Genomic DNA, 10,438 nt, shown 5'->3' with positions numbered 1-10,438 from the left:
AATATGCGTACATAGTAGCACGGACCATCTCTGTAGAGTATATAAGGACGTCTACTATGCCCTAATAGATTAAGTCTTTTACTTCTAGCTAGTCTTGCTTAGCTTCGCCTCTACACACATAACACCCAAGGTAAGGGCTATGGTAGTGTCAGCTACCTCTGCGCTGCGTGTCCTACACGTGATACATGCCTGTTAATAGGTTATGGGCCCCGATGTCGAACGACGTGCGCTACGGCTGCATGAGTTCTGACAAGCCTTAGCCTTAACAACCTTTGGGCTTGATTGTGCGCCCTCTGGGCTGCACATTGCCAACAGTTCGCTTAATTGCTGAACGTTGTCAAGATTGTTCGCCTCACGGCTGAACGTCAACGCTGTTGCTGTCTGGACATTGACTCTAACGGAGTCGGGTTCATGTCAAGCAGGATGCGCAGTGCGCCTTGAAGGCTGCACGCTCTTAGTTAAAACATCCATGCTGACTCCACCCAAGTTTTTATCTTTCAGATATCTTCTAACAACATGTCCACCAACAAATCCACTTCCCTCTCTGTTAACGACATCCCTCACTTCAACGGTCGTAACTTCCAGGGTTGGTCTGACAAGATGATCGGCATCTTTATGATTGCCAAGGTCTACGATGTAGTCAAAGGCGACCTTGTCAAACCCGCCAACTCTGAGAAACCATCTGCTATCAGACCACCTGCCATGATCACTGACGAAACTGACGCTATCACAACCATGAAGCTCAACGCTCTGTGGACTCAGTTTCAGGTTCAAATGAACCAGTCTAACTATCTACTTGGCATCTGGGAACGGAAGAATTCTGCCTGGACCGATGCTAATTCCCAAGCCATGGGAATCTTTAACCGAGCCCTGGATATCGGGATCTGGGATCAAGTCAAGGCGAAAACCGCCAAAGAGACTTGGGACTGGCTGAAAGAAAAGTATGCCAAGAGTTCCCACCTGGAGATCATGGAGCACTTTCGCTTCATGAAAGATCAGAAGATTGATCTCTCCGATCCCAACCCTCAGCTCGCCAAATTCATGCATCACTACCAGGCACTTCCCCTCAACATGATCAGTTCCGCAATGGCTGCCATCATTCTCCTTTCCAACCTCCCGCTGTCAACCAATCCAAACGTTAGCAACGTTTATCAGAATCTCCTTGAATCTTCCTTCAAGGATGAGGTCGCCACCTCTCTCGTCCTTGAGGACGTTATGACTCAGATACGTGACGTCTGGCAAGCTCGCTTCCTCACCCTCGCATCTCACGATCAGCCCCGGAAGGGGACTACGTACGATAAAGGGAAAGCTCCAGCTAATCAGCCGTTGCAGCAGAAGCAGCAGAATCAGGTACAGCGGAATACCGCTATCAAGGGCAAAGGCCCTACGCCTCAATATTCTCAGCAGCAGAGCGCCGAATCCGGCAGCTCGCAGCAGAAGAAGAAGAGACCCTTCCGACGTGGAGGAAAAGGAAAGAGTGCAAACAACCACAATCATGTGGCTGGAGCCTCTGATACTTTCAACTCCGATTTCGTCCTCGCATCATCGGCAATGCATATTGTCGATACACTAGCATTACCAGCCCCTACAGCTCACTCCGTAGCTTCTTTCAGCGCTGCCGGTCCTTCGATCCGGCGCAAAAGAACTACAGGGCCATGGAAGAACCCTGGGAGGTCTACTCCTCCTTACCCCCATGTGCAGCGATCCCGCGATCTTATGAGTCGCCTTGGGGTAACACCCACTATCCAAACTTCGAAAGAGTTTGAGGGAATCGCTTCCTTGGAGGAAGTAACTGACGGATCCTTTGGAGCCCCCACATATCAGTGGGGTGCATACAAACTTACGGATCCAATCAGGGCTCCCACGCCAGTAATGGCACCATTGCTGGAGAGAATGCAGGTAGACGAACCGTCGCAGGAAGAAGGCGATACGGTATCCCTCGGAGACGAGGAGGAACCGATTCCTCAGGGATCGGATCTATTTGGAGATGACGAAGATGTTGGCGCCTCCATCCCTCAGGGGATGAAGCTGGATCTCGGTAGCGGTGAGTCCGACTACGGAGATGACAGTCCGGAGACCCTTTGTGGTCCGATCGAATCAACTGGCGCGGCAGGACCGTCGAAGCATGTTTGGAATATCGGCATTCCCCAGACCAAACGATGGTACGACAATGACGAGGCCTACGATGGTCCGACTGAGAATGAGTCAGTCCCATTTTGTTCACATAAAGGCGATTCACTAACTGATCCCTCTACAGCTTCTATTAGCGTAGACATAGGTAGATTGTTAGATAAGTATCTAGCCTATGTAAATGATAATTATTGCAAGTTCGTTCTGAATTGTTCAGACTGCAAGGGAAAGAACTCTAAGTTGAATCTCATCGAGTGGGTTGTTGATTCAGGAGCTTCTGTTCACTTCTCAGAAGACGAGTCTGATTTCTCGGAGTTAAACCTCTTTTCCGAGAAAGAAAGACCATTCGCACAAACTGCGAATGGTGCCGCTGCCATACACGGCACAGGCACAGTCTTTGTCAAAACGTGGATAGACAACCCTAAGTCCCCAGAAAAAAAGTCGACCACTATATCCCGCCTACATCCGGTATTCTATATGCCAGGAATAGGGATCCGTCTTCTATCTATGGGATTGCTTCTGAAAGGCAACATGCAAGTCAAGGGAGATGAGCGCACCCTTCGATTCATTGATGCTCAATCTGGAAAGGTGAAAATAGTAGCCGTTACCAGAATCTTCACCGATACGATCTACTGGATCAATTCGGAGATCCTCGCTGGAAGCGAGTTGATCGCGCACAAGTCCATGCATCTAGATGATTTCGATCTCTGGCATCGACAACTTGGACATCCTGGTCAACAGGTGTTTGAGAAATTCGAATCGAGTACACGGAATTTTCCGAAATCGATCGAGATCCCTAAAAATCCGCCGGTGTGTGAAGGCTGTGCGAAAGGAAAGATGCACTCCCGCTCTTTTCCCGATAATTCTGCACGCGCCACACGTCCGTTTCAACGGATTCATTCTGATCTCAAGGAGTTTGCGGTGAAATCTTACCATCACCACAAATATTACATATCGTTCCTCGACGATAACTCCTCTCACTCCTGGATCACACTTTTGAAAAAGAAGAGTGACTCCAAAGTGGCAACCCAGCAGTTTATCGCTATGGTTAAAAACCAGTACGGAGCGATCATCAGCGAATGGATGTCCGATAACGGAGGAGAGTACATTGATCAGAACTATGTCAAACTCCTTAAGGATGCAGGGATCATGATCCAACGGAGCGTTCCGGCTCAGCCGCAAATGAATGGCAGAGCTGAGCGCTTCAATCGTACTATCAATGAGAAAGCGGAGTCAATGCGCCATCAGGCTTGTCTACCTGACAATTGGTGGGAGTTCTGCGTATTACATGCGAACTACCTGTACAACCGCACCCCGATACGGCGCCTTGATTGGAAAACTCCGAAGGGCTATCTTGAAAAAGTAGACCCTGATATCTCACACCTACGTATCCTTGGATGTGGAGCGTACATCTTTATTCACAAAGATCTCCGAGCCAACAAGTTAAGTCCCAAATCAGAAATGATGACTTTTCTTGGCTATCGTGATGGTCGTGAATCGAATTTGATGTTCATGCGTCCACCTAACAACGCCATCTTTACTGCTGCCACGGCACTGTTTGATGAACGTTTGTTCCCAAGATGTGCGAAGAAGAGTAAAGTGCCACCTGTCACACAAATTCAGGAACCCGGAGAACCCGAGATCGTGATTGAGACAGAAAGCGTGCCTGACGATAATTCCGGTGCACCTTTCGCTCCACCCCATGATATATTTATTCCGCCAAGAGACAACGAGAGCACTCATGACGATGTTGAGCCTCATAGTCCTCCTGGATCGCCGCCACCGCAACCCCGACATGCTCCAGGGGGAGCACAGCGTGGTAATGAGCCGCCTCGCCGCTCTGAGCGAGAAAGGAAAGGAACCAGAAAGGACGGGAACGTATACCCGCCTGGCACCTCTACAGACACTGACAGACGTCGTAAATTGCCTGACGCAAACAGCGCAACGTCCGTTCCTAATTCAGGACAGTCGAGCAAGCCTGCTGTAGGTGACCCTGGTCATGCTAAATTAGCAACGGAAGGGGGAGCATTGTGGGAATATTTGCTTTCCAAGGCAATTCCTCACGGAGAATTACCAGATCCGATGAATGTCCGTGACTGGACTTCAAAGGACATCGGCAAATTACCAGCCAAAGATCAAAGGGAATGGCAGAACGCTCAGTTTGAGGAGCTGGAGGCCCTCAAGAAACGCAAAGTTTACGAGCTTGCTGACCTACCTCCTGGCCGAAAGGCTATCAAAAATCGCTGGGTATTCGATTTAAAGTCCGATGGACGCAAAAAGGCCCGCTTAGTCACTAAAGGCTGCTCACAGGTTGAGGGTCTAGACTTCGACGAGATCTTCTCACCGGTTGTTCGGTTTGAGTCGGTCCGCACCATTCTCGCGTTAGCAGCGCTTGAGAAATGGAAAGTCGAAGGCCTTGATGTTAAGTCCGCTTTTCTCTATGGAGAGCTGGACAAAGAACTCTATATGGAGCAACCACAAGGGTTCAAAGTTCCTGGGAAGGAACACAAGGTGCTTCGATTGCTGAAGGCTATCTATGGTCTAAAGCAAGCCGCACGTGCTTGGTGGCATGAGCTTGATAAGAGCCTAAAAGAGCTCGGCTTTACCCGCCTATATGCCGATGCTGGCATTTTCGTCGCAAAACATGCTGACGGAACCATGGTCATCATACTCGCGTATGTGGATGACATTATTGTCACCGGACCAAACACTACCCTAGTCGCGTCCAAGAAGAAACTCTTTATGGACAAATGGGAATGCCGCGACTTAGGAGAATGCAAGGAGTTCCTATGTATGAGGATAGATTATCGAGATGGGAAGACCTACCTTGATCAGGTTCCCTACCTTGAGAAAATTCTCAAGCGCTTTGGTATGGCCGATGCCAAGGCTGCACAAACTCCGCTTCCCACCGGCTATAAACCTGAACCGTTTGATGGAACTGCTACGGCAGCTCTCCAGTCTCAGTACCAATCGGTGATCGGATCCTTGCTATATTTAATGCTCGGAACACGTCCCGACCTAGCCTTCACTGTTACGCAAATGGCAAAGTTCGCTCATAATCCATCTGAGGAACACCTCAATCAAACCAGGCACATCATGCGCTACCTTGTCGGTACGCGCAAATACGCCTTGGTCTATGATGGAAGGAGTGATGGAGGGCTATATGCCTATTGTGACTCGTCATATGGAGATGACAGATCAGATGCAGATCGCAGACGTCGATCAACGCAGGGATATCATTTCACCCTCGCGAATGCATGCGTCAAGTGGCACTCTAAGACACAGACGCTGATCTCCACGTCCTCCACCATGGCAGAGTACATAGCACTCTCTGACTGTGCATGTGATTGTGCATGGTACAAGATTCTATTCTCTGAACTCGGAAAGCCCATGCCTTACGTCCCTATCTATGGTGACAGTCATGGAGCGATCTTCAATGCTCAGAATCCCGTAACACAAAAAGGGATTAAGCATATCGAGATCTGCTATCATTACATCCGAGAACAGATCGAGAAAGGTGCCGTTAAAGTATTTGCCGTTCCCACTTCAGAGAACGTTGCAGATATGTTCACCAAGAATCTGGGACCGACGCTCTTCTTGAAACATAGAAAGGAGCTTGGTATAGAGTTTTATTCTCTATAAACCCATACCCACAGACAAGTAAGTGCGCTAGTGCTGCACTACTTGAGGGGGAGTGTTGGCATAAAACCACGTGACCTCATACGTCACAATTATGACATGTGCTGTGCATATTACGCAGCACTTACACATCATATGCTGTACATTGTTCTACAGCATTCCGTATGATTCTATGTCAAATATGCGTACATAGTAGCACGGACCATCTCTGTAGAGTATATAAGGACGTCTACTATGCCCTAATAGATTAAGTCTTTTACTTCTAGCTAGTCTTGCTTAGCTTCGCCTCTACACACATAACACCCAAGGTAAGGGCTATGGTAGTGTCAGCTACCTCTGCGCTGCGCGTCCTACACACGATACATGCCTGTTAATAGAGGATGGTGGAAGTGAGGCTCAAATTTTATTTTTCCGGAGTAAAAGTCACACCACAAAGGTGACGTCAAAGATTGGCAAAGATGATTGTCTTAAGCATTGTAGCTACATTTACGACCCATAACAGGTCCCTCCCATGAATTTCGTCCTGTGTTGAGTCAATTTTAATACCAAACAGTTTCTATGAATGTATGGCTACTGTAGGAGATGAATGAGTACCTCTGATGTTGTTTTTTTGCCAGTATGTTGCAGTCTCTACATCAAAATCTGTCATTTTTTTTTTCCGTTGTAAACTGGATGAGGCGAGGATAAAATATGTATTCCGAGAATTCATATCATAAGATACAATGTGTATCTAGCCTACACCCAAATTAAATGTAGTAACCAGCCCACAGCAAGGATAAAATGTGGGCAGAGATTGACATATCAATAGAATCTGAGACTCAGAAAGCGCCTCAAGGCATGGCTTGAATATGTCACAGTCAAAATACAGTAGGAGAGAACCCAGAACTTGCCAAATAGATAGGGGTGAGTGTCATATGTGTCGAGAACAATCATCAGAAAAGAAAAAATAGAAACGTGACTGATTCAGTACTCACTTGGAAATCATCATTGTCCACCTTCCTTTCTATCACTGCAGACTTGGAAAAGTGCCCCTTCTATCTAGAGTGGAAGTTCAGGAGGAAGACGAGCATTGCGACCGAGAGATTTGGTGAATGTGTGACGTATGAAGATCTGAGCAGCAGCTGGAATCGACTCAGCATAAGGAAAGTGTTTGAGCTGTGATAATGATATGAGTATAGATAGTGATAACAGACTTACCTATGTGAATGGCATAGATTCCACCAGCTCGCATAACCAACTCTTCCACAGCGGCCATAATTCCGCGCAGTAGCGCATCGGGCTACTTGACACAAACCTGACACGGAGACTCTATACCCGGATGGATATTAGCAGCGGCACGAATCCTCGTCTGGTGACGTTGAGTGCTGCGCGGGGAGCGTAGGTGAGGCGAGTAGTTGGTGGGCAACATGTCACTGAAGGGGGTGAAGGTCGTTCGTCATCGATCATCGATCGCAAGCTAACGGCGCCAGTGCTGGAGCGTGTCCGGGAACCGGCAACCATCAGCCGGACCTATTTAGACAAATAATTGGCCTCTGAGGCGGTCTAGCGCTTGAGAAGCGTCAGGCCTGAGGTGGCTTCATTCAATATGGAAACATCCAAAACTCTGAAGATCTTGAATGAGACGACAATAACGAGAGATCCTTCCACACAAGTTTTCCTCAAGGACAATCGCGACTTGTCAACCAGATTTCATATCGTTCTTCGGTATGTCAACCTGTTTGCATATGTTCATGTATAACTTGTGTGACTAAGGACACACTTACAGCATCGACCTTTCATCTCTTAAGCCTAGCTCTTCGTCCATCCGAACTACTCTCGACTCGGAATCTCCTTCCACCGCTCTAATGTTGTCACTTGGCTCTTTGGTCAGCCGTGGTCTAGGAGACCGCGTCCATTGACAGGCCGCCGCAATCCTTCACCCTTCACCTACTGCGTGACCAGTATCTCAAGCACCCCTTCGTACCCGATGTTATCGTCATCGGTCTTGTCCTTGATCCTCAAACTGCGTGCCGCCTCGCTGATCACGGTCCTGCGGCTGACGACGAAGACCAGGTTGCCCTTGACAACTTCCCAGAGCGATTGTTCAACAAATTCCTAAGTGCCACTTTGGCCTCGAGGAAGACGCATTCTAAACCTGGCAGTCCTCTTTCGACTCAGTTCTCCGACTCAACGGTTCCATTTCAAGCAAGTACCGGTGTTTCAACCGGTTTCAAAGGCGCTATGACGGCGTTTGACAACTTGGTGAAGGCGATCAAGGCCTTGGATAACGAGCTCCCATTGACCCTCTCTACTGTCAGCCCTACATCAGAACCTTTGCGGTACACCAGCGTCTTCAGTCCTGTCCCTCTACCAGCATCCTTGGCAACGTCATTGCCACCCAATAACTCGCTATCTCACTCCCATTGATATCGTTCTCGAATTCGAGAAGTCATCCGACTCAAAGTGGCCTGATGACCTCCGAGCAATTCAAAAGAAAGCTCGCGTTCTTCGAGCAGCTCGCGTCGGTGGTCCATTCAAATTCAACTTCCCCCAGGTGGTTAACACCGGTACCGCTCCCCACGAGAAAAGCTCCAACGTATTTGGGAGAAAGTGGACACAGCAATTGCACTCGCCCGGAGGGCAGCCACAGCTACAAGCGGACTCACCTCGACATTATGATGATTCAAGGTGGTGATGATGCACCACCTTCACCCCACGAGGAACGAGGGAGACTTCCATAGGACGCAACGCGCTCAATTGAAGTGGAAAGGGACAACAAGGAGCTGATACGATTTGCACTGTTATGTAACTCGCGACCTGATAACGCATATCAGTTATGGTGGATTATCCCTCAAGAAATCGACTGTGTAAACAGCGACTAACTTACAGTCGAATGTATGTTGGGCTCACTGAATGATATGAGCCGACACCAAGAACTTTTGAAAATCGCAAAATCAATTCGAAAACGTTCCCGTAAACATGGTACACGAGCGGTACTTATCAAGCTTCTGATCATAAACACATCACTCTCATCATTCGGCCATGCCAAGATGTCCTTGGACGAACAAAGAGCTGACCGAAACTCGGGAAGGTCGTGAACACGGAAACACCAGACCGAGCGAGCAAGGAATAGCTAGAGGATATAAGATTTGCTCGGTTTTTCATCTTGACAAACGACAGGAGTCCTGAGCAGGAGAAGAACGCTGAAACTCTAGCACATCTAGACCCTGATGTCGCAGCTTAGAGGGTCAGAGGGTCGCATAGCCTTGAATTTATCCGTTCGGGTTGCGTTCGGTAACGTATATGCGCTGGTTTGTCGTCAGGAGGGTCCCAGTACCATAGACTTACGATTTCACGTCCCATTTTGACGAGCTCCCTTTGGTACGTATGTACTTGATGATTCCTTTGATTAAGCGAGGAAAGTTGGAGAAGAGGGTGTGGAGAGCGATGTATTAATTGATTCATGGAGTCTGATTCGATGCCCCGCGGGGCAGTCTTTGGGGGTATAACTGGATTGTGTTCGTTCATCCTTGAAAGAGTCTGCCGGAGGAGCACAGTGGAGATCGTGTAAGGCTTTCTCGCGCCCTTGGCCGATGAGAATTGCTTTGAGATAGAAGGGGAAGAAAGAAGTTACAGGCCACCGACCCTAAAAACTTCATTGTATGCGAGTCTTCCGGGATCCCCTCGGCCAGCCTCGATCTCGTTCATCCGATACGCCTTGAGGTCCATGCTATGATAAGGGCTTAGTGCAAGAAGAGTGTATGAAGAGCTGGCGTCGCGTCCATGGAGTCGTGTATATTAGATGTCCGCATGAAGTTGGTTGAAAGAGTTCAAGGAATAATTAATAACGTACGAGGTATCATGTTTTCACGCGGGTATGGATCTTCACGAAGGTTGCGGTCCAACCTCTCTTCAATGACCTGTTGGCTTCGACTCAGCGCTGTGTATGACGAAACAAGTGCTCTCCCCATATAACGGCATCATTGCGTCGGTCTCCGTTAGTAGTGGTGTTGCACAATCCTTGGTAAGTGTGATGACCAGTGACATGCCGTGACATAGCGTCACAGGGCCAATTTCTTGAGACATGGACTTTGTACCTTCCACAACACCAATTCAATATATTTTTTGCACTGGGTTTGAGGGAATGATGTGATTGAATCCACTGAGAGAGTTTTCCATGTAGAAATTTTATTTATTGCTCCAAAAATGCGAAATCAGCTTGTTTTCCCTGCCAAATTTGGCACTCTGGAGAGATTGGACTATAGCTTTCCAACCACAACACGTATGAGCATGGTTTGTAGGAGGATATTACTTAGAATTTGAATTCTAATCGATCTACGGATTCAGAATTTTTATTTGTGGCCCCTATGTCGAGATCACCCCTAAGAATGGGCACTTTAACATAGTTATGAGGTAGTAATTAAAATTCTGGACCCGTAGGATTGAAGCCACATATTAATCGGTTATTTAGTCTCTGCAATTCTAAGCCAAAATCCTATCCATTGTGAAGCTGATAGCTCGAGTAGGCAACATTGGGCTAATAGGTGCTGCATAGCCACCAAAATCAGACACATTGTAGATTTTTATACATTTGAATAGAGAATATCTATGCAATTCTGGCGCATTTTTTTTCTTGTAAATCGGTGGAGAATTGACTGAGCTACATCATTTACAAGTTTGAGCCGTCGAG

The 10,438-nt window shown here is 47.8% G+C and overlaps 2 protein-coding genes across 2 annotated transcripts; one reads left to right on the top strand and one right to left on the bottom strand.

The window, feature by feature from the left end:
- Positions 1-192: 192 nt before the first annotated feature.
- LACBIDRAFT_312519 (uncharacterized protein) lies at positions 193-506 on the bottom strand (the record flags this gene model as incomplete). Its single annotated transcript, XM_001888168.1, has 2 exons — positions 379-506; positions 193-319 (listed from the first exon to the last, which is right to left on the bottom strand). Exons 1-2 carry the CDS (start codon positions 411-413, stop codon positions 193-195), a joined length of 162 nt encoding a protein of 53 aa, XP_001888203.1. The 5' UTR covers positions 414-506.
- Positions 507-7,354: 6,848 nt separating this feature from the next.
- LACBIDRAFT_312517 (uncharacterized protein) lies at positions 7,355-8,175 on the top strand (the record flags this gene model as incomplete). Its single annotated transcript, XM_001888206.1, has 3 exons — positions 7,355-7,473; positions 7,522-7,533; positions 7,671-8,175. The coding sequence occupies 3 exons, from the start codon at positions 7,355-7,357 to the stop codon at positions 8,173-8,175; spliced, it is 636 nt and encodes a 211-aa protein (XP_001888241.1).
- Positions 8,176-10,438: the final 2,263 nt, after the last annotated feature.

Source organism: Laccaria bicolor, genomic scaffold (assembly GCF_000143565.1).
Source record: "Laccaria bicolor S238N-H82 LACBIscaffold_52 genomic scaffold, whole genome shotgun sequence".
NCBI classification, from domain to species: domain Eukaryota; kingdom Fungi; phylum Basidiomycota; class Agaricomycetes; order Agaricales; family Hydnangiaceae; genus Laccaria; species Laccaria bicolor.
Note: the sequence above shows the minus strand (reverse complement) of the source record. Positions and strands in the feature narration are given on the sequence as shown.